At 37.4% G+C, this 25,702-nt stretch overlaps 1 protein-coding gene across 2 annotated transcripts; it reads right to left on the bottom strand.

Annotated features, from left to right (window-relative positions):
* On the bottom strand, positions 1 to 25,157 carry LOC134528822 (uncharacterized). 2 transcript variants are annotated; one of them, XM_063362487.1, is made up of 2 exons: positions 24,940 to 25,157; positions 1 to 4,106 (listed from the first exon to the last, which is right to left on the bottom strand). In XM_063362487.1, exon 2 carries the CDS (start codon positions 3,980 to 3,982, stop codon positions 530 to 532), a length of 3,453 nt encoding a protein of 1,150 aa, XP_063218557.1. In that variant the 5' UTR covers positions 3,983 to 4,106; positions 24,940 to 25,157; the 3' UTR covers positions 1 to 529. The 2 variants fall into 2 exon arrangements, with proteins under 2 accessions (XP_063218557.1, XP_063218558.1); XM_063362488.1 differs by having other exon boundaries at positions 24,972 to 25,140.
* Between the last annotated feature and the right edge of the window lie 545 nt (positions 25,158 to 25,702).

Below are 25,702 nucleotides of genomic sequence, written 5' to 3'. Positions count from 1 at the left end.
TTACTTTTAAATTTATTAAATTTTTGTAACAAAACATATTTTCAGCATTAGCTGAGCATGGAAATTTTTTTCTATGTTATAGTTTTTATATAAAAGGTACATAAATATTTATCTTAAGTATTTAGAAGCATACACATATAGATTAGCAGATGTTAAAAACATTTTTTTTATAAAGGCAATTGTGTAACTATCGATATTTGCAAGGCAAAAATGAATAATTAATTTTAATAATCAGGTTCTTAAACCACTTTTACAACTCATCACTATAATTTTAGGAAATTGTTTTTAAATCAATATAAATTTCTATACTTGTAGCAGTATTAAAAGTAATACATATAGATTTTCATTTTTCTTTGGCGACATTACTTTGGAACATAACACAAAATAATGTAAATCCAAAGAAACCATTTTCTGAAGAAATGTTTTCAGTCTGCATTGGTTTGATTCACTGATTCGAGTTCACACTGAAAACAATTAATTCAGTCATTTGTGACATTTATTTTGGTATTGAATTTAACTAATTTTTTGTTCATGGAAAATATCCTAATGAACTTTCTAGGTCATCACTCAAATGATAACTTACTCTGCTAGAGAAAACAGTACTTGAAAATTCCGGTTTACAGAACACTTTACTGTCCTTAGTCTTAGGGGGAACGTAATCGGTATATCTGTCTGTTGTCCAGCCCGATTTGACATCAGAAAACAGGGCAGCTATCTCAGCCGACTTCTTCACTGACAGAGCTTCGCAAGCAGAAGACGGGCCTCGTAGGTTTTCACACGTTTTAAATGCGCTGGAATCCTTTTCTGGCACTACGAACTTGTCTCCAGATCTCAAGTAATTTCCATTTCGTGATGTAGCACCCATATAAATTACTCTCCCCATTTGATCCCTTGCAGAAACCACAAGTACTTTCTTCCGTTCGGGGGAGGTAAGGCAATCCGTTTGTGTGTCACTGTTTCCAACTAGTTCATAGTTTTCTCCAGATTTTTCACATCCACCATTGAATCCAGTCGTGTGTCCCTTTGTAAGAAAAAAATTTTGCCGACTATCATGAATGCTCTCATAAACATTCATTCTTTTTTGGAATTTCGTGATTCCGCTCTCACACAAACAGTAGGTTCTAAAATTGGGACACGGACTGGCCGAATCTTTTTCAGCCCCATAATCTAAACATGTGTTACATATAGGTTTTTCGTTTGGTTTTTTCATCGTGGTCTTTTTTCTATCATACCTTTTCCACTCACCACCGCCAACAATTTTGTGACCGAAACTTTCGTCCGGGAAGCAAACTTTTTCGACCCCGGCAGATACTGGTGGCAATAATTTTTCACAATCTGGATTTTTGTACGAACTTCCGTGTGAAACGTACATTTGAAATTTTGATGACGAACATACTGTCGAAGGTTTATTCACGTTTGAGTATGAGCTGGTAACATTTTGACTTTTGGAACCTGAGCAATAACACTTGTCGTTTTCGAAACAACTGTCGGTATCACAAGCGCACTCTGAGGGTGACATCTTGTTATCTGAAGAAGTTTGCGTTTCGTACTCATTTTCTTGCTTTTGAGAGCAATAGCACTTCTCTGCAGACGAACATGTGCATGATTCACTGTCGTAGCTGCAGTCACTACAAGACATGTAGCCACTGGATAAACGAGTAGTATTTTTAGCATTGCTGTGCATTTTATCTGTCAATTTCATGTACGATTGATTGGTTCTTTCTGAAGAAGGTACCATACGGAAATAATCGCTATCGGTTGAGTTAGACTTTAGCATGTTACTTGCCAGATAGTAATTTCTCTGACTTTTCTTGCTGAACGATCCAGTTGTTGTGCTTAAGTGTGATTCTCTAAGAGAACTATCTAGTGATTCGGAAGGAAAAAGCACCGAAGTGAACTCCAAATTCGTCAGTTTTGTTTTCGAATTCCTAAGTTTTGAGAACGACTGTCTGAAAACTCTTCGTAACCCATGGCTTCCCGAGGAAAATTTGTTACTCTTGCAGCAGCTGTTCCTTCTTTTACGCTTCTTTTTTTGACGCCTCATTATGAACTTCGATCTTCGGTAAAGTTCATCTTTTGTCAGGGTTACAGCCAATTTGAATAAGAATTCCTTGTAGAGTGGTTTAAGATCATTGAAAGACATTCCTTCAGCATCAATTATGGCATCCAGAATATCATCCATACTATTAAGACCTTCCTGCATACGAAATTCTGTAAATAGTTCATTCAGACCTAGGGGACTTATTTCCTTACTTGCATTACAGACGCTGAAACTCTCTCCACTGTTCTGCTGACGGAAGTATCTAGTGAATGGCCCGTTTGCATTCAAAAAGCTTCTACTGTGTGGAATAGCAATTTTAGTAAGGACATCTCCACATTCACTTCCATGATAAGAGCTAGCAATTTTTTGATTGCTCAAGTCCCTGTACCAAAATGAATCAGAGCAATCCATAGAAGGTTTAAAGGTTATGTTTTTACTTTTAATAACCGCGCATTCAGTTACATTTTCATTTGGTTTTTCAGAACTAAACTGTTTTTCAGAACTATACTGTTTGTCATTTTTTGAAATTTCTGATGATATACAATATTCAAAATCTCTTTTTCTTCTCTGCCCATTTTGTAATGGTAATTTTTTGTTTTGCCGTGGTGGCCGAATAGGAAATTCTGACGATGTCTGTGTTACTTTGTGACAATTATTAGTTTTGTTTTCTACATGTGAATCCATTCTTTTAGTTTTCATTTCTGGATTTCGAAGTTCTTCAATCGATTCATTACACACTTTCTTCGTATTGTAATCCAAAGTTCCATTTACAAACGAATTGTGTTTATCTGAAATAGTCAGTTTAATCTTATGGAGTGCTTCTAATTCCCTGCTTGTATTTTCTGGTTTACATCTTAAACTTCTAACATTACTGACAGAGCGTTGATTCTGTACATTAATTTTAAGAACCTGATATAAATTTGCGGCAATGACAACTGCATCATCAGAACAAGCACAAATAAAACCATGGCATTCTAACTGGCGAGGTACTCCTATTTTTCTCATAACAACTATGAACATAGGTGACTGATGGTAAAGAGGATTGTTCTTAAAATCATTCCCATTTAGTGCAGAAAGAATCATTTGTTCTTCAGAGTCTGATAATTCTTGAAACATAGATTCTCTTTCCACAGCTTCTGGATCTGCAATAAGGGGAGAAAACGTATATTCCATTTTACTTTCTTTCCCTCCCTGATCTACCGGCTTCTTGCGACAAACGAATTTTACTGCTGCCCAAACAGCTATTGTGTTGAATGGATTGAGCTGCACAGTTTTATCATCGCCTTTGGCACAGTGATTTATTTTAAGGCCATGGTTTGATATTTCTAAAGTTCCTTTGCCCCACCGGTTCCCATGACGGGATTCAACTTTGCGACAGTAGTCGAAATACAAGTCTTTCAGTGGCACTTGAAGCTCTTGGAGGGACGAAACTTTTTTAAGTAATCGCACATAACCTAGATGCTCTACTGCAAAACTGTTTTGTGTCAGAGAGTTCTCATGTAGAACAGCAGTATTTCTCAGTTCTTCCCGATCTTGCTTTCTTCGTTGTGTCTTCGCCATTTCAGTGAACATTTTCTCAATTTTCGCTTGAACATTGTTTATACATCTTTTGTTTTCTTCTTCTGGTAAAATTTTTAAATGCCTTTCCGAAATCAAAAGACATGTCTTGTATTTGTAACTTCCTTCTCTGCTATCATAAAAAGATGATTGTGACCGTGAATCGTCAAACATAGAGTCTATTCTTTGTTTGTAAGTAGAATAGACACTCGCCGATGTTGTAGTATCTTGGTCCATTTTATCTACGCATCTATGACTTTGCAAATGAAAAACATAACGAACGTCTGATCGGTCATTTTCTCTTGCCATGCACTTATTTTGGCTGCATTCACTGCTTGGAGTTGTGCGAAGAACTTCCTTCTTTTCATTTTCCTGTTTAGTCATTTGAATATATTTTTTTTAACGTGCATGAAAATATTACTTTTCAAGAAGATATTTGCTAAAAATATTTTATATGGAAATATTTTTTTCCGGAGCAGTCGAACCAAGTGCTTCGTGGTAAGGAATCCTGAAACACAAAAACAAACACGTTAGAGAAAATTAGATAATTTCCTAGAAAACCACATTATTTTGCCCAAAACACACAAATAAAAAAACAAAAATTAAATTTAAAATATAGGCAATGATATAAAAATATTTTTTTAACATCATTAACATACACAATTGGAACACATTTTCGAAATTCTAGACATTCTAATGTACGAAAATTGTACATTATTCGACATCGATAGTGTTCTTCGTAATTACAAATTCGATTTTGATCCTAAAACTAATATTTACTCGGAAATTCATAAAAACTTCTAAGTGTACAAATATAGATGTACCACAGCAAAAATAATAATTCAAACTAATGAAAAGAGTTGTTGTTTTGGACTCCCGTGTTCAAGTGTCTGTTACATCAGTACACCAGTAACTGCGAGTATATATATGGGCATCCAGGTGGTTTCTCTTCGTTTCATATTCTAGAATTAAATTGGTGTTAGTGAAGCAACAATTTCAATGTCGATCTCCATGGAAAGTGTACTATCAGTGAGGATCCTGATGGCAGCGACTCCAAAAACAACGCAGATTTCATTGCTGCCACTGAGGAAAGATATTTTGGAACAATGGTAGGTAATTCTCGACAAAACGAGACAATAAAACGTGCAAAAAAATCCACCTTTCTATGAATTTAAGCCGTGAGAAAGGTCACAGGCAGTTTGGTAGAAATTATAAGTTGTAAAGAACATGCTACGCGGCAGAAAGTGAAGATATCGCCACAACAGCGTTGCACTGAAGCCATTAAGAATACGTAATAAGTACACTGACAATCACATAACCATTTATCTAGGACACATCAGTACATTATCTGAGATGTTCGTTTTCATCGACTAGTCATCCTTGCAGCTACTCTGAAATATCGTTCAAATCTGCCTGTGATTCACGAAGACACTAGAAGAGCAAATGGTGGAATAATTCTTTCCGTGTGAAGTTTTGCTTCAATGATTGTCATCTGTGGTTTACTCGTATTGCTCATTGAGAATAAATGCGAAAAAAAAATGCAAAGGTGAAGTCTGTTTGCCTGCTGAGAAAAGGGCTTGTGGACATTTCGACTAATGAGTTTAGGTTAAGATTCGCATGCGCACAGACTCTAAAAGTAAAGCAGATGTGCAGCAACTGTTTGCGTCGCCACCTGGACGTGAAATTAAACCCAAGACTGTGCTCGGTGCATTACAGGTAAATGACAATGAGTTGTACATGGCAAAATATGCATAACGTGGAAATTCAAATATACCTTCAATGGGTAAAAATACATTTGGACTTTTCTTGGTGATAACAGACATAATGTAATAGATCAGCTTGTGGATGAGGTAGCGACACACAGAGCTTTAAATTACAACTTACGTTGGGACCGAATATGCGAAAAACGGGGAACAGAGGAGCAAGCATGTTTTGAAGACATCGATTACTACAATTTACAGTTCAGACGAAGTGAAGCAGTCTGAAGAACCAAGTATCAAGAAACTCTGCCTGAAAGAAGATGAGTACATGGGAAAAGGACCCAGTTGGACTGCTGTCTTCGGTGAAGCAACTGTAGCTGAGAAAGGGTCAGTTTGCGTCACTTTGAAAGTACCAGCAGAAGTATCCGGCGTCACCCGAGATAAACCTCCTTGGGAGCTGATTTTCGGAAAACCTCGTTCTCAGTTCATGTCTATGTAATATAAATAACATAAGTAGTGGATTTCAAGTCAGTAGGACATAAAGGCCTAATTGAAAAACGAAAAATTTAGATATTTAACATCCACACAAAATTTTGTAGTTTTATCTTGAAAAACATGGAATTATTTTTTTAGTAAAATCATTTCTTAGCGGATGTCTAAATATAAAAGGAAATATACCTGCCAAATTTCAAGTTTGTAGTCTTATAGTTCCGGAGGATTTTCGATGAGTAAATCAGTAAGTAAGTTTTGGATCTGTAGGTCATCTGGTGACAAATCGTAAAAAAAAATATTTCATTTTTATGCCCCCGGAACCTTTGTGAGAGGTGATTAAAAAAAACAATTCTTTTCTCTTTTCACAACGAATATTCACTCGGAATTGAGTGTGGAGGGAGGTTGTATGGTTAAAACAAAATGGTGAAAATTTTGATTTTCTAAGGTTCTATAAAATCTAAAAAGAAGTTATTTTGCTAAAAAAAAAAAAAAAACCTTTTTCATCGGTTACTCCCATAGCTGTAGATTATCAGCCCGCTTCCCCAATTAGGGATGAATGTTCGTAAAATTCGTATTTAGTTGATACCTACTCAGCAAAGTAAACATGCCTGCAAAATTTCAAGCCAGTAGGTCTAATAGTTCCGGATATATATATATATATATATATATACACACACACACATACATATTAAAGTTTGGTCTACTTAAACTGGTAAGAGAAGCCTAAGATGTACATCAAGGTCTGTCCCTGCCCGAACACGCCCGAATATTCACCTTCGGCCAACCTCGTAATTTGTTTTATTTTTGCGTAGGAAAGTCCTAGATACTAAGTAATAGTCATCAAAAATATATATTTCTAAAATAGTAATAAAAAAACTTAAAAAAATAAAAATAATAAAAAAAATATTTTTAGTTCTTATTTTAGTTTTATCTTAAGCACTGCACGTCCATCCCTGAGTTGGGTGTTTGCACATTTCGTAACGAAATGCCTAGTTTGTAAGTCATTTATCTGTTTTCTGTCTTAGTTTCTTAGTTGTTTAGGTGCTGACTGGCGGCGGAGTGAGTGGTCAGTGCAACCACTCACCACCAGGGGCGCTTGCGTCCCTGGTCACTAAATCCAGTACTGAACAAATAGCAAAACGGACCACGAGTCCAAGTGCCCAACCCCCGCATGGTAGACTCTTTTCTACTCTGTCCAACACTTCATCCAGACCATCCTCTGTCTCCTGTAAATTCCTACACGTAATGCATGCCAATTTGCATCCCGCATGAATGTGCCCAGGGTTTTCCCTGTGTCTATGCAGGTTTTACCTGGGCCCAACCTATCTCTGGTTATAGTCTAGATTTAAGAGTGAGGGGAGTTAGTCATGGCGCCAATCGCAGCCATGGCTGGCCAATCCCCTCCTAGCACATGATGCATGCGACCCTCTCCCTGCATGGCTAATCCCAGCATGACTAGGCGTATAGGCTTCGGCCTGAGACGCACCTAGGTCCCTCCCTAACCCGGACCCGTCCAAAATACACTTAGTTTTAGTTAGGTTAGGAAAAAAAATCGCGCAGGAAAAATTAATTCAAATATTAAAAGTGGTCGGTTAGGTTAGCTACATTAAAACACTATGGACGGTTAGTTAGGTTAGTATAGCTACATTAAAATAAACCGAGAAATATAAATACATAAACCCGAGGTTGGCCGAAGGTGAATATTCGGGCGTGTTTGGGAAGGGACAGAACTTTGTGTACATCTTAGGCTTCCCAAACTGGTAATGAGTTGATGACCTGCAGATATCCAAGCGGAAAGGTGTTTTCGAGGAAGGTTTCTGTGCGACTCATGTTCGTAAATCGGAGCCTGGGGCCAAATAACTCGAATGATCTAGACCACAGGCCTGTTCGCGGCGACTGCTCTGTCGGAAACTTCCTGCCGGCGATGAGTGGAGAACATTCTCGAAACGCAAGAGTGGGCGGTGCTCTGTTGAATGGCGTGGCTTCTCATCTCGCTTTAACCCGTGGGTGGCAGACGCGGGAATTAAAAAGCTCTGAAGTAGAGTAGAAATATACTTGTGTACTTGTGATAGGGTTGAATTCTTTAGAAATTGTAGAAACTGTAGAAACTGTAGAAATTTTGTGTTTTTTTTTATTTCTTGTTTATGATGAAATATCTCACCTATAGTTGATCCCGGGACCACTTTAATGTCATAACCCAAAATTTATTTACTATTAAAATTAGTTTTATATTGACCAGGGAACTAAAAAAAGAAACGCAATCGATATAAAATATATATTTTTTTGAATATTTTTTTAATTGTTTTCAAGTTTCCATATTTTCCGTATTTTTAAAAGGATGAAGGCGGGTGGTAATGGTTATCCTGACATAGAATAAAACAAAGTCGCTTCCCGCTGACTGTCTGTCCCTATGTATGCTTAGATCTTTAAAACTACGCAACGGATTTTGATGCGTTTTTTTTAATAGATAGAGTGATTCAAGAGGAAGGTTTATATGTATAATACATGCATAATATAGTAGAGAAACACTGATAATTTTAGAGGTTTCTAATGTGTTGTAAATAAACACATTTTTTTGCGCTTACATTGAAAACGCTGGCTGAACCCTACGAGTTAGGTCAAAATAATGCACTACAGTATTGTACACCTTAAAAAGGTCTACAAAAAAGTCCGCTATGGTATATGTCTATCTCTTAGGGATAACCCACAATAACCATTTTTTATCCTTTACTAGAGATAGCAGCAACGTTGTGCCAATTATAAAGGTGTTATTATAATTTTCTCAAGTACTTTTTAAATTTCGATTATTTCGTGTTATGACCATCAAAGTGTACAGAATGTATTCCAGGATAATTTCGCTACCAACCGGCACACCAACACGCCTGGTGCGACCCCCAATGATCACGAAAGTGACTATGTACGAGTTAATGGCGCCAGACGCGGTTCCGCCATCTTGATGAATTCAACGAAAAAGACAGCTCTGCGCATACGCCGAATTAGCTTGCCTGAAAAATAAAGGACTGGCCGTGTCCTATCGTGCACTAGGAATACAGGAAGCCTTATTTTCACAGACTAGATAGCCAAACGCCCGATCGTGCATCTTCGGGGTTTATTTATTTTGGACAACTCATGATAACTAATGGTCAATTAGGTTAGGTTAGCTACATTGTAAATACTTTAAAACATTGTGGGCGGTTGTTTTGGTTAGGATAGCTACATTAAAAATACTGTTAAATCATATAAACTGTTTCTTAGCCCTGGATAGCTACATATTAAAAAGTTATTTGCTGAGCAACCTTCGGGGAACTTCGGGTGTGGCTCTCTCGTCTGTGAAATGAAGGCTTCCCCTAGGAATACGGTAGGGGTACAGGTGTAGTACACTCAACAACTAAACCCTCATTTTTGTTGTCTTGGGCTCAGATAAATCGTTTGATGAAGCGACCCCAAGCAGAAATCACGTCCTACTGACAGGGGCTTCATCACCGCCCGCGCGGGCCTAGAGGCCGAGTACCGCGACTTGGCATCGAACCCCGAGACCCGCGAAGGAGTCCCAGGTCGCGTGGTGCGACCCCTAACCTCCTGGTTTGACCGCTGTGGGTTTTGCTATGGCGTTTTTGTAAACACTGTTTCTAAAAATGCTACGAAGCAGTGGTGAATGCAAGTGGCCGAAAAAAAATTTTTAATTTAATCACATGTGGTGAATTTATATTTTACTTTAAAATTGTAGCGTTGTCTAGCCGTCCCTTTACGTGTAAAAGTAGGAAGGGGGGGGGTGAATATTAGTTTAAGCTGAGCAGTTGTTTCAGGTTATCTTGATGATATAATTTACTGTTATTTACTTGTTGATTTAAATTTAGTTTTGCTTGTGGGCAATGAATGGCTGGACTAATTTAGTGTCTTGGAATACCGACCTAAGTCTACCTGGAGAGCGCGCCAATAGAAACGCGCCACGCGTGTTCACGTGACACCAAACGGCCAGCAGTGGCCAGGGGTTCGCGCAGGCACAAGCCACTTCCTGCCGAACAGCTGTATCTTGGCGATGGCGGAGTCGAGTTGCCACTCCTGGTGGCCAGGGGTTCGCGCAGGCACAAGCCACTTCCTGCCGAACAGCTGTATCTTGGCGATGGCGGAGTCGAGTTGCCACTCCTGGTGGCCAGGGGTTCGGGCAGGCACAAGCCACTTCCTGCCGAACAGCTGTATCTTGGCGATGGCGGAGTCGAGTTGCCACACCTGGTGGCCAGGGGTTCGCGCAGGCACAAGCCACTTCCTGTCGAACAGCTGTATCTTGGCGATGGCGGAGTCGAGTTGCCACACCTGGTGGCCAGGGGTTCGCGCAGGCACAAGCCACTTCCTGCCGAACAGCTGTATCTTGGCGATGGCGGAGTCGAGTTGCCACTCCTGGTGGCCAGGGGTTCGCGCAGGCACAAGCCACTTCCTGCCGAACAGCTGTATCTTGGCGATGGCGGAGTCGAGTTGCCACACCTGGTGGCCAGGGGTTCGCGCAGGCACAAGCCACTTCCTGCCGAACAGCTGTATCTTGGCGATGGCGGAGTCGAGTTGCCACTCCTGGTGGCCAGGGGTTCGCGCAGGCACAAGCCACTTCCTGCCGAACAGCTGTATCTTGGCGATGGCGGAGTCGAGTTGCCACACTTGAAGGCTTTATTCTAGAAGAGCAGGAGGGAATCATCGCAATCTGAGAAGTACCTGTAAAGGAATACTCAGAGAGTTAAAAAATAGTCTTCTTCATCGGATGACGATTGTGAAGTCTTTCTTTTCTTGGCATTGGTTTTTCCTTTTCCTTTCATTTATTATTTCGTTTTAGTTCAGTTCAATTTTTATTTACCTGCTTAGCCTTCAAACGTTTTTTTTTCTTCATGGACTGGGCATCTAAAATAAAAGGGGGTTGTCTGTAAAGTCGGTTTACGGACGATAATGTTACGTGATAACGTCATAAGAAAACATTGATGAAAAACTGCATACTTTTTAATATTCAAATATTATTTACTGTTTTTGTAAATTAAATTTAAATAATTTGTTTAAATATAATCACGAACAATTAGTTAAAAAAACCCGCCATAACCTGTTTGATATTATAGAAGATTGTCTCGCACGGTGGTTGGCCGGTTCTTGCACGCTCGGCTCAGGCGGAACGTGACAATTTTTTCGTGCGTGCAGCCGGCGTTCATCGATTTATGTGACGTTGTCAAGTCAAAAAAATGTATTGATTAGAAATCGTTATGTTATCGCTCAATACATAATCAAATGGATCCAACATCTTCCGTTTTCGCGGCATTTCATTCGATGTATGTGCATCACTCAACATAAAAACATTGCACTCGCTTCCTCGATGTCCTGTCGTCTGCTGGCAGTTGTGTCTGCGGCGGGGTTCCGTGTGTGCAGTCACTCTGGTTGGTTCCCGCGCGTCTTCCTGTGGCGCGTTCTCATTGGCCGGCGCGGAGGACCGTCGATAAGGCTTGGAGTATTCACACGTTCATGGTCTCAGATACGTTTATTTACCTGTTTCAGACAACTTTTGATTAAAGACAAATCTAACACACGAATTAAAGTATTTGAGTTAACATAGACACAAACTATACATATATATAGATATATATGCATAAATAAAAATGGGTTGTCTGTAAAGTCAGTTTACGGACGATAGTTTAACGTGCCGTCATAACAAAACATTGATGAAATGATTGCATACTTTTATGAAAAACATTGAATCATTTTTATTGGATTATCGCTATTTTGTATGGATACAAAGAAGGAGTGAAATGAAATCTACAATTTAATTAATAAATTTACTTTTATTTGCACTCATTAATTCAAATATGTTTATTACTTTAATGAAGAGATTATTTTAATTATAACTTTTATACATGTTTGCTATTTAACTTCTTCCAATCTGTGTTATTCTGTTATGTATAGGACGATGATAAGAAAAGTAGGAAACGAATGGGAGTGTTTCAAGTATAATGTGCCTCGAAAAAGTCAAATCGATGGTTGTTCCAATCGATTGGAAGAGAGATAGATGCGACGCAAGCGTACAATGAGCGTAACGGAACACAGCGTAACGGGACAATGTGCGTAACGGGACACTTTTTCGTGCGTGCAGCCAGCGTTCATCGATTTATTAGACGTCACGTCAAAAATGTAAATTTTCGTTCTTTCAAAATCCTAAATCGCCGAGAGTTATTCACTGATTGCTTTGAAATTTTGACACAACATTGCGTTCGAATACGCGCTTGGTTTTATTTATTCATGTCACACTTGTTATAGGTAAAATGATAGAAAAAATATAGATAGGTATATATATATATATATATATATATATATGTGTGTGTGTGTGTGTAAATGAATGTTTGTGTGTTCGTCTTCTGTTTTGTAAACATAAAAATATATATACGAAGATATAGACACACAGGGATATAAATAGGTGTATATATATATATATATATATATATATATATATATATATATATATGTATATATATATATATATATATATATGTATATATATATATATATATATAGGGAGTTATACAGATGTATAGCGATATTTAGCGAGATTCAGAGAGATAGAGAGGGATGCTTTGTATATATGTACCTACTTCAAACAAATTACAAAAATAATAATGAAAGAGGCATAGCTAAGCATACCGGGCATTAGCTAGTAAAAATTAAAATTTTGTGCCAGGGAGGGACTATGGCCCTCTGAACCCCCCTTCCCCTTTTGAAACCACTCTTGGGTCCTGGTGCTTAAAACCGTGCGAAGTAAAATTGTACCCCCTCCCTTTAAATTTCTCCAGTTTTTTAATTACAGAAAGCAATGATCAAGATGAATACTGAACGTCGGTTGAATTTCTTGAAAATGTGGGAGTCACGGAAAAGAAAGACGTTTTAATTGCGCCAATAATGTTCGGTTTTTAAGGTAGAAAGCAGGTAGAAAATAGACGAAGTGACATGGAGAGTTGGGCGAACCGGTTTTGCGAGCGATTGATGGCTTCGGCAAGTTAGAAAGCAATGTTGACTTCCTTCGAAACGTACATTTCTGAATAGACGTTCCATTTGATTATGTTTTGAATTCTCTGGCGGGTGGGTATGGATTGTTGATATTACTGGCGTGCACGACGGAATTTAACATATTTTTCTTCATTTAGCTTATTTAAAATAATTATTTAGAGTTACCACTGCCGACAATAGGTTGATTCTGAGACAGCTAGTAGGTGTGAAAGTAAATAATATTTGTACAGCCATACTGACATTTAATAAGTTCTGTAAACTATTTAAAATACAGTATGTCCGTAAAAGATCGTCCCAGTTATAAATTTTAATAGTGTCAACTGTAAGCGTTGTAGAGATTTGATTCAAGGTCACAACTGAAGAGTAACTCAAACCGTTTTAGTTAAACGGATGCGCGAGTACTGCTTTGTTGTTTTCTCGCCTGCAGCGCCACCTACGCAAAATGGCGACTCCTGAGCGTGAAGCGTTTTGTGTTCTGCAATTTGCTTAAAGTGAATCTGTAAATTCAGGATGGAGTCACTTCCCATTGGAATCTCTTTGTACGAGATTGGTTGAACGTCGAAGTCCCTGGCCGTTGTGATTGGTCGTAATGGTCGAGACGACAGAGCTCTTTTTCGCTGGCCTCCACGTTCACCTGACATAACGCCATGCATTTTTTTTTCCTTTGGTGCTTTATTAAAGATCGTGTCTACGTTCCGCCGCTACCTAGTGGTGTGCCAAAGTTGAGATACAGAATTGAAGAGGCTATTGCTTCCATTACTCCGGACGTGTTAACCAAAGAGTGGGAAGAATCGGACTTCAGGTTGGATGTGTGCCGTTTTAGGTAAAGGTGCATATATTGGACATTTGTAAGAAAAACTAGATTAGTTTACCTTCAATTTGATGTATGATTTGTTGTATATGGTCTAAATGAAACTGTTTAATATACCATTGATACTGTGAAATTCTTTTATGGACATTCTGTATATCTAAGAAACGTTTTCATATCTTTTTATTGAAACTTTTCTTGTAAAAGTATGATGCGAAGTCTAAAAACTAGTTCAAAGTATAAATTGTGGTCTTCAAAGCTACATAGATTGATTCAGTGACCAAATTCGGTGATGATGAACCGTTCGCTGTGTCTGACTACGCAACACGGCCAAAGCCTTCAAGATGAAGGTGATATGTCCAATAGCAGGTACAGGACTGACAAGCCTAGAATTCGAACTGTTTTAAATTACGGTATGATTGCGGGATATTTTTCAGTGCTGAATACTCCTCAAAACAACAGAGGATTATCTATCGTTGTTCCAAGAAACTGAATCTTCGCGGAAAACTGTGTCAGAATACCTCTTCCCAATTTTGTGTTCCATTGTAAACGAGGGAGAGAGAAGAGTGTTTTTGCTGGAGACTTAACTAGTTTTTGTGATATTTGTTTGTACCCCAAGATTATTCTGGTGAGAATGAGCATAGATTCCCCCTTTTTTTAATCAAAAACCCCCTCTCTGAGATGACCCGCTTGCCCTTGCAAAATCGTAACTGTGAAATTGCAATAATTACGTTAAACCGTGTCCACCCACTGGTATTCCTACAGATTTTTGCCCATGATAGTGAGTTTATACAGTCTGACGCATATAAACGGGAACTTTTTGGCAAACAAATAAAAATAGAACACGTGCAACAACACAAAATTTTCTTGACAGTAATTGAACCATTACAACTTGCCTTTTAAGTAACAACAATCCAAATCATCAATACGATTTATTGGTTAGTGATTTTCTTTCTCGTGGGCTGTCTCAAGATTCGGGTCTACAAGACTCGACCCAAGGCACCTGATTAATTAAAACAAAGAAATAAAGACAAAATTCGTGGCATCCCAGCTGAGAGTTTGCAGCGGTCAATGGGGAACCTGAACTACATAAACAGATCAGAAGAATGTATACGTAGACAAGGACGCCATCTGCACGACGTGATTTTCTTTGTAATAATTGATAATTCGAACTGTTGTACCTTAAAAGGCAAGTTGTAATGGTTCAATTACTGTCAATAAAATTTTTTTTTTTCTTTGCATGTCTTATATTTTTATTTGTTTCCCGTTTTTCTGTGTCATCTTATATTTAAAGCAAGTAAACTCAGGTCCTGTAAATTTACGAATACATAAAAAAAAACTTTTGAAGATTGTGGAATAATGATTGAGCAGTGCTTTTCATAAATATAAGGTGAAAATTTTTAACGGTGTGGCCGGCGGCTTAGAATCCGTGATTTTAAAGTTAACATGACCAGAACACTTCCTTGTTCTTTTGACTCTGATTTGACCGAAACCTCTGACAAAACAATATATTTTAATGCCTGGAGCAACGCACAACCCCCCCGCGTATATGCACGCAAGCATATTTTATTAGTTAAAATATGAATTTAAGTGCAAGCACCAATTGCAAAAAACTTTTAAGAGAATACGGAAGGTGTCGTTTTGAGTTATTATTAGGGACCGGAAAAATTCGCGGGTTCAATGACCTTCAGGATGAACTCCATAGTTCTACTTACACTCGGTCAAATGTCACCCACTCATTGACTGCTGTCTTGTGAGATGTCCCAGCGTAGAAGCCTGTGATTCGATAAAGCTTTGGTTGGGTGTTTCTCATTGGCCCAGCGTCATCCATGTAAGTTGTGAGCCAATAACAGAGGCAGCAGTGAGGTATAACTATTTGTATTTTAGCCTATCGCGAAATGAATTAGCGAATTATTCCGGTCTCTTGTTATTATATTATGTTATGTGGGAAGTCTGCTACTTCAAAGTAATTCATTTCAATTAAAACTTAAAACAAGTTTTTTTCTCGTTGAAACTCAAAATTACAAATAAATTGTAAAAAAAAATTCAATTTTGACGCAAACGTTTTATTGACATTTTGAATGTTCACTGTAATTTAAATTTATTCATACCTAAAATTTATTAAGTTTATTTTAAAACAATATTTACGACTATTGTATTTTTGTCAACAAACCTTTATAAAAAAAATCTTGTCAAAACGGTAACAGTGATGAATAGAGACCCGTGAATTTCGCGGATTCATTTCGTGTTATGCTAAAATTCAAATAAATATACCTAAGTGCTGCTTCTGTCATTGGTTCTCTGTTAATCTGGAGGACTGAGGGCCAATTAGAGACCCTCACTCATAGAAGTGTCGAATCACAGGCCACCTAGTCGAGACGACTCACAAGTCAACAGCCAATGAACAGTTGGCATTTGCCCGAGCGTGTAAAGTATATTGGAGTCTATCCTGAAGGCCATTGAATTCGCGAAATTCACGGGTTTCTAGTGATAAAGTATATTTAACAGATAAAAATCAATATTCCTCCGATAGTGGCAAATTAAACATTGTCGTATACCTAGCAATGACTTGTATGCACTCATGTTCATTGATAATATGAAACAGTCAATATAAATTTTTGCTTTGATACTCAATGCATTTCTTATGTTCATAATAAAGGGAAAGACGTTTCATTGTCCAGACGTTCTTAGCACAGTGCGTTGAATAATATGTTAGGAGAGACATTTTTTTTACAATTAAAACAATTTTATAAACATACATCATTGCTGGTTTTCCCTGTAAGTCATAGAGAAACCACAAGCATAGACAAGGAAGAGTAATACCCTAATAAACAAAAAAAAACAAGCCAAGATCAGCTGATGTCAAATGTGTGAATGCATGCACATCACAGAGGAATCCGTGGAAGAAAAAAGTCAGAAAAAAAATAGTGCGTAGAGTACCTCCACGCGGAAGAAATGAAACTTCATAATGTGGAAATGAAAATAGGAAGGGTTAGATATTGATTTTTAGTGAAATCATATTGTTTCTTTAAGACAAACTTTATTAACATTAGCATTGTAAATGTATTTTCGACGATTTTAACGAACATAGGAAATGGAGATCGATTGGATGGTGTCGAACTTGCACTAGAAATATTTAAAAAATAGAACTCAAACATTTCGTATCTTACTTTAGTTATCATAATCCCATTGTAAATGTTATATATTTGGATATTTCTCCACTCGAAAACGATAATTAAAATTTGCGATCAATTGTGAATTGTAAGCAATGTTAATAAAGTTTGTCTTAAAGAAACAATATGATTTCACTAAAAATCAATTTCTACCCCTTCCTATTTTCATTTCCACATTATGAAGTTTCACTTCTTCCGCGTGGAGGTACTCTACGCACTATTTTTTTTACAATTGTTATCCACTAAATTTGAAAATAAAAAAAATACTACCCTATTAAATTATATGTGTATCAAATCAATCTAAAAAAAAACAAGTAAATGAAATAATGAACTATTATAAATCAAAATATAACAATAAAATACACCAACAAGTACGTATTTCAGCTAATTTCACGACGCTCACACTGTTTACTTCGCTGCATAGCAACAATACCACGCGCATGTGCTTGGAATATTGGACGCTACTCGTTGCTAACGCTCGCGCTGGCCTGTAACGTGTATTATACTATGCGCATGCGTTCGAGTGCCACGCATTCACTCTCGCTCTGTCTCTTTCTATTCCCCCTCCCCAGGAGCGTTGAACGTTTAACGCAACAGTGCTTTCATACCCCCTCCATGGTAGCGTTAAACGTTTAACGCAACCTTGTTGGAAGTCGCATTAGAAGTTTCACTTGAAACCCCATGGCACGGACTAACAGTGGGCTTACGATGATGAGACAGACGTAACAAAAACAGAAAAACAACAACCTTGAATACCACAGTGACAAAACAGATGGACCCAACGATGATAAAAAAAACAGATCTTTTTGTAAATTAACGATTCCCTTTATATCAACATCGAAGTTACATCCACATACAAAGCTCATTCATAATTAATTTTCAGTGATGTGATTTGTAAGCGAACTGTAATGTCACACATTCTAAATCTGATTTATTTACCTCTTACAAAGTTTCACTGTCGAGCGACCAGTTTTAAAAATGTTTTTTTAGATAAAGATGAAAATCAGCTAATGTGCCACCCTCAGGTTGTGTCCTTGTTTATTTAAATCACGTTCGTCAAAGATATTTGTGTTTCGCACATATGTCTGAGCTATTGAAAATTATAAAGAGAATACATAACGATTTAATATTTTGTAACGCCTCATGTGGAAACGGTAGACCTCGGTAAACACTTATGTTCTAAAACAAACAAATATGTTAGTTTTTTGATGGTCATGTTTGTTTTAATGTAACATCTGAATCTGTAAGTATACTATTAAATCATTAAAAAACTGTTCATAAATGTTTGCGGTATTTCTAGCCACCACTTAAAAAGAAGTGAATTTGTGTGTTTTGTATTAGATACGCTTTTATTTAAATATATATTTTTTACTTTAAGACCCAAATAAGGTCACCGTGAAACAAATAGGTAAAATAAAATTATTTTAAAATCATTAACGAACGCATACCTTTTAACCAGTAAAACATTTGAAACTACTTGATTTTTTTCATTACTTTCAAGACACGAGGATAAATATTACATAATCTATGCTAATATTATAAAGCTGAAGAGTTTGTTTGTTTGAACGCTCTCATCTCAGGAACCACTGATCCGATTTGAAAAATTATTTCAGTGTTGGATAGTACATTTATCGAGGAAGGCTATATGCTATATTATATTATCAATAACATTAGGGATCCTTACTATAAGTCCAATTTAGAATCAAATGCGTTGGAGGGGGTTAGATACAACATGCAGTACACGTACGAAGTGTGTGTTGACAATGCCGCAGGCGCATAGAAGTTTATTTCCTATTGCCTATTAGCATTGTTGCCACGCACTAGATGCCTTATCATTCTTAATTTTCCCATACAAGTAAAAAACAGCCGTGTGATATTAACAACGAAGCAATCAGTACCCTCATAAGAGTTCAATTAGTATTTAAATACTTTTTATCACTTTAAATCGCAAACCTAAACTATTGTTTTTTTTACTCTCTCTCTGTGTTTAATTTGTTTTTTATTGTCCTTTTTTTCAAGTATATGTATTTTACAGACTTGAAACTTCACAGTAATGTTCCTTATGTTACGCAGGATGACATTTTCCGAAAATTAGATCCCATGGGTGGTTAAAACCAGGCAACAGTGGGTACTTTGTCTGCATGAGAACAGGATTTTGCATTGTTCATGCCTTCTGCGTCTCCATGGCAACGGGCATCGCGCGGCAGTGGCGTACCCACAAGGAGGGGCATGTATAATGAGCGGCGCAAGAGTGATCTGCCTGTAGACTGCCGTAGCGAAGTACGGGTACATCAGTTGTACGTTGCGTGCACGAGTCGGGTAACCATCGGTGATATTCATTTTCTCTCCGGTACATTATACAGCATTGTAATAAATTTTCACGGAATTTTTTTTATTTACCATTACTGTAAATGGGAGATGAAGCTTAATTTATTTCCATTAATATAGCCGTGCGAAGCCGGGTCGGGCAGCTAGTATTTTAATAAAACTAATAGTTTTATTGTCTAGTCCTAGATCCTAAGCAAAAAAAATCTGTAACATAGCCCAGAGAGTGCTATTTTGCTGGACAAAATTAAATTCATTTAGTTTTAAGCTGTGTGGTGGTAGTGTCAGAATCGTGAGTGGCTGATTTCAGAGAAAAAATAATATTAATTTTTCTCCTGGGAGTGAAACCTCTGTTAGCTTCTATGTTCTTTGGCTGTGACGTCACAAAGTCGTCGCGAGGATAGACTCTCGGCTCTCGACTATAGATCCACCACAAGCTTCAAGACCCCCGCGCTTTCAACAGAGCAGTTGAAGCTTCAAGGTCACTGCATTCAGCGCTCAAGGCACAACACGTCTCGGCTCCCTGGGGTCGCGCACGAAACTTAACAAACGTTTTACGTAAAACCGGACAGAATTCAGTTTCGTGATAGTGAGACTACCATGGTGAACTAAAATATTTACAGCAAAAAAGTAATCACAAGTTTTAAAATACCTAAGGAAACTGGCATTGACACTATTATAAAACATGTAGTCTACTTCTACATTACCAAGAGGCTAAGTAGCATACCGAACTCCGTAGCGTAGTCGGGTGTAAACTGGCTTCCAGTGCTCACCAAAGGGAATTGACATGGATGCCCACCACAGTGCCATGTATGTATAAAGTTAAATTTTTGTGTCTTAGCCAAGAACGTATATAGTTTAATGTTAGAGCCAGTGTAAATATCATAATTATATTTTTTAACAACCAGTGAAAGAAAAGCGATCTGTGTGCATGTAAATAATATCAAGTGTAAATGTAATTTAGACATATCCTCAAAGCAAAGACTTTGAACCAAGGAGGTTCCAAAAAACCGTACTAAAGGTTTTTTAAATTTTCCTTTAATCCAGCTCATGTTTTACGATAACCAATTTAGAAATGTAAATATTTGCCATCATAGATTAGGCAAAAGAGCACTGAGTGCTGGAGTGTCTTGTTGTATATACCAATGCTGTAAAGTGAAATATGTGAATAATAAAAGCCTATTGAATTGAATTGATTCCGGTGCGAGGGGCTCTGGGTTCGAATCCCGCGTAAAGCACGGGTGTTTAATTTTGTGAACGTTCAAATTTGTCATGGATTTGCCTACGTCAATTAAACTGTCACACTAAACGGTCGAACTATAAGAAATAATAAGTAAATAAAGGGGTGATGGTTGGCTGGTAATGAAAATCACGAACCAGCCAAACATTCATAAAAAAATAAATAAAATTTTAAAAATGGTAGCACAGCTGTAGAGCGCACGATTGGTAACCTCAAGAGGCGTGGTTCGAATCTCGTCACTGGATTTTTTATTTACCTTTTTAACAAACATTAATAATATAAAAATAATGTTGAATTAACCCAATAGGGTTAAGGTTATGGTTTGTTAGTTTTTACACACTGATTTAATTCGTTTAAGAAAAAACAAACAAAACAAAAAACATATACTTAAAGTAATAATTTAAAATTGGTCAAGTTAATATTTTTGAAATGCAATAGAAGTTTAACTTCTAACGTGTGTGTAAACTTTATAGTAATAACTGTTAAGTGAATTTTAAAAAAGTGGGAAATATTTTAAAAAAAATTCCTTGTCGAAAATCAGTCCAATGCCGGTTGTTTTATAGGAGCCGTTTCAAAAAGTTTAAAATTTTTTAGCTGTTTCGTGCTGCTATCTGCGTTTGATGGCGGCAAACAACGTTTACGATTCAGGCAGAGAATTCTAGTGGCGCGCGCAGAAAGTATGTGTGTGGTTCGCGTCCAGAAATGTTGTTATTTGAAAAGCAACTGTCTTATTTATCAGTTCAATTATCACTCTGAGCATTATTTTAAATAATTCCACGTTAAATTTCGTGTCCGAGTCAGCAGTATGTTTACCATCACGGAAATTATAAATCAATCGATTGTTTAAAGAACAAAGGTTTTTAATTGTGCGGGAAAAAATGTGTCACCTTATCTGCAAAAGTATACAAGTGGTTGTTTGAAAAAAGACCACAATGTTTTTCTCACTTGAGAAAGGACTTAACCGTCACATCCGTGTGGCTCTGCAAATGCGTGTGTCCATAATTGTAGTTTTATGTAAAGGAATCCAAATTTTCCAGTATCGTTGTGACAAATACTAAATTATCAAAGAAAATTTTTTCACTATTTAAATCACACTTTGGTGTGACAAAAATCTGACATTGAAATAGCCATAAATTTGACAATGTTATTAATGTCCATGAGATTTGTTTCAGTCTAGCAATTTCTCTGATTTTTCTTATTTAAAAATTACAGTAACCAGCAAATTGTGAATTTAATTGGAAATCAGGCAGAAAATTGCGTAGAATTAAATAATTATTAGGCTAAATATTCTTTACGCACAAATAACTAATAATGAAGCGAAATTTTAATTTATGTAAAAATAATTAAACTCTATATCTTAAGTCTGCGTGGTAAATTTCAGTTCATTGATTTAAATTTATGCTAAACTTGTATTAATTTGTGGAAATTTTAAGAAACAATAGTTGCCAAAAGAAAGTTTTGTTTTACAATTTTCTGCCTAATTCCCAATTTAAACCAAAATTTTCTGTATACTGTAATGTATAAATTTAAAACATCAGAGCAATTGTTAGAATTAAACAAAACTTATGTATAATAATTACCGTGACAAACTGTATAGATATTTTACAGTCAAATTTGTCAGCAAATTTCACACCAGAATATGTTTTACATGGTGCTCCATTTATCGTTGATAAATATATTATTGGGCAAAATTACTTGAAAATTTGGATTCCAATACGTGTTCCTTTCATCATGAGAAACGAAAAATTCTGTAAGAGAAATTATAATGTTTTAGTTTCGTAAGCAGTTTATTTTTGTAAGGATGCTACATTCAAATATGAAAAACATTAACAACCAATTGCGGAAATCCAAGCATACTAGGAAAATGTTATGTAAAGATAATATCGCCTGTTTCATGACGCCTGCAAAAATGATTGAATTCCACGCAGAGGTAAAGTAACGATGTCAAAACGGTCCAACGTCCGTAACTTTGCTAATTTTATAAATATCGGTGGCGGCAGCGACGCAGTGGCCGGGAAACTCCGTCTCGCGGTCCCGGGTCGCGACGCAGCCGACGCAATTCGAGAACGTGGCGGACGTTGCTACGACCCGTCGCTCTGCCCCGGAAATACCGTCTCCCGCGCGCTACTCCAGCGAACCTGTCTCACGCCTCGCGTCTCGCAGCTACGGAGCTACGGACACAGAGACAGCTGGAGACGATACACGTCTGTGGAAGTAGAAGAAGAAGAAGATGAACAAGAAGAGATGGAGAAGAAAATCATGTGCTGTACGTCATGTGCGTCGCGACCCGGGACCGATGAGACGGAGTTTCCCGGCCACTGCGTCGCTGCCGCCACCGATATTTATAAATTTAGCAAAGTTACGGACGTTGGACCGTTTTGACATCGTTACTTTACCTCTGCGTGGAATTCAATCATTTTTGCAGGCGTCATGAAACAGGCGATATTATCTTTACATAACATTTTCCTAGTATGCTTGGATTTCCGCAATTGGTTGTTAATGTTTATTTTTCATATTTGAATGTAGCATATATATATATATGTGGGTGTGTGTGTGTAGGTGTGTGTGTGTAGGTGTGTGTATGTGTGTGTGTATGTGTGTGTGTGTGTGTGTGTGTGTGCGTGTCCACGAGCGTTACCAGTGAAACTTCGCACTTCGTTTATCCACTTTAACGGTAATTCTAAATATTCAATAATTCACTTTAAACATAATATAAATCAACATTTCACTTTATAGTGAGGTATTTTTGCGTCAATAATATTTGGCCAAATGCGTACTTGATCCTACACAATTTTCCGCCTGATTTCCAATTCAATTTCCAATTTGTTGGTTACTGTAATGCATAAATAAGAAAAATCAAGAGAAATTGCTGAACTGAAGCAACGCTCGTGGGCATTAAATAACCTTGACAAATTTATGGCCATTTCACTGTCAGGTTTGTACTTATCACGCCAAAGTGTGAATTAAACTGTGAAAAAAATTTTGTTGGTAAAATTGATATTGTTAAAAAAAGAAACTGGAAAATTGGGATTCCAATACACGCCATCACGTCTGCAAAATGTGCGTCTTTGAGTCTGCCTGAGTGTTTCCAGCGAGTGTGCAGTGCGACAGGACTAGTGCATCGTAGTGTGCATCATTGTAGCATCGATTCACTAGCGCTTGTCCGAGAGCGAGGAATGGGGCGCTCGATATTCCCCTTCCCCCTTCCTCCACTGATGCCCCACTCCTAAAGCGTTGCACTTTTCGTTGCGCTCTGATGAGTCATCGCCTAGATTTTCCCTACCGACCGTGCAGAGTTTTCTCTTTTAAAAATGCTGCACAAAGGGAACAGTTATTTTTTAACACGTGGAACTGAAGTGGTAAATTATTTTTTTAATAATTTATTTTTCAAATGAGCTGTGAAAATTTTAACTTGTACAGCAAAATTTAGTCTATTAAAAACGCAAATACTGGCCTTTTTGAAACCCCACGAATAACAAACTTAAAATAAAGGATGTATTATTTGGCAAATAAAAAGAATACTTGCGACAACTACTTTATTGTTTTCTTATTTAAATTAGTTTAATGTGCAAAAATGAGTGTAGAAACCATTCGGAAATGTTTACTATACAATCATAAATAATCGTAGACTCAGCCCAGCCCCATAACTAATGAAATTTGTTTAGATGAAATAGTTAATAAATGTTCAACGGCATTTAAGGTAGAATCACTTGGAGTATGTCTCTGATGACTTGGCGTAAAAATTTTTAAGGTAAAAAATCTTTTAAAACAGCCATATGTATTTAATTAAATCAGTAAATTTAAGTGTTTAAACCATTTGAATTTGTAAACGATTGAAAGAGATTGAAATAAAAAAAAAGTTTTAATTGGCCAGTATTGTTAAGTATCCAAAAGCATACACAAAAAAACTATTATAAAAGTCTATTCAACCGATTAATTTTGTGTAAAATCATTATCTATTTAAATATTACGAAATTACTTGTTTATGTGATTATTACTTATTGATTTTGACTTAGTATTAATACGTTCTGCTTCGAAAAAGAAATCTTTGCAAAACTATAGTACGTCCAATATATATATATATATATATATATATATATATATATATATATATATATATATATAAAGATTATGTGTTTATAAACAAGAAAATTTAGTTGACATTTCTAGATCTTTGAAACGTGAAAATTGATTTGTAAATTAGTGACGGTTTAGTTAAGATTTTTTGAAAAACACGTTGTTTAAAGTTGCGGAGGGTGAACGAAATTCACTGTCCTAGTGTATCTTTGAAAGTCATTTATGGAATGTTTTAACTATACATGTTTTTTGCAAATAAAGCGTGTTGGCTACAGCTGCGCCACAGGTTTTGTTTATATTTAAACAATAACAGTTTTAAAGGAATCATTAGCACTTTCAAAATGTTATAAACTGATTCGAAAAAAACATAGTACTTCATTTTGTGAAGATCGCATTTCAGTTTCAGAAAGGGCGATTTCATGAAATGTTGAAACAAGTAAATGCACATGAAAGCGTAACGCTTTTTTTTTTTTTTTTTATGTGCTTCACAGTCTACTTACATCGCGGCGTGGTAAAAAAAATGCCGTTGCACCTGGATTCTGTTGCGTGGCTGCGGGATCCTTGCGAACTGCGTCCGGCCAGACCTTCAATCACCTTCAATCGCCCTTCGATCGCCCTGCAATCGCGCGACGCGTCCACACGGCGCGCTGATGCGACGCGTCCACACGACGCGCTGATGCGACCCACGACCGCCGCGGCACAGAACTCGTTGGCTGCTGGTCCGAGGACGATCCTGCTTCTCTCTCCCTGCCCCTCCCTCCCTTCCACCCTCCTTCACCCTCTCTCTCCCTCTTTCTCTCCCTCTCCCTCTTTCTCTCGAGCTGTATTCGTATACCGTTAAGAGTAGTTGCTTGAAGAGCGAGTCATGCTGTTTGCTTCCTGTAACAAACCGGTCGACCGTTGCGGTGCTTCTTCTTGTGGCATTTGGGCTAGGGAGGGGTGGGGGTGGTCAGACACACAGGCCGTCCAACCACCCGGAATTCCAACCGAAGTTGCCATCACACGAGAAAGTTCACCGCTTAGATAAAATGTTCGATTCCTTTTTTTACGTAATCGTAGCCTACTTTTCAAAGAGCAACGTGAATAATTCTTTGGTTTATTGCAAAACAATTGACATAATTTTGTCCGATAAAACTGATTCGTTTTTGCTTGACTGGAAGCTTCACTGTTTCTCCGTTTTTAAGACCTGATTGGGGCAGCAGGACGTACCCTGGCTTTCGGCGAGAGGAGTTTTGGGTTCGAGTCCCGAGGAAAGGCGCGCGT

The sequence above is a fragment of the Bacillus rossius genome, chromosome 2 (genome assembly GCF_032445375.1).
Source record: "Bacillus rossius redtenbacheri isolate Brsri chromosome 2, Brsri_v3, whole genome shotgun sequence".
Classification (NCBI taxonomy): Eukaryota; Metazoa; Arthropoda; class Insecta; order Phasmatodea; family Bacillidae; genus Bacillus; species Bacillus rossius.
The sequence above is the reverse complement of the archived record's forward strand: the minus strand, read 5'-3'. Positions and strand labels throughout refer to the sequence as shown.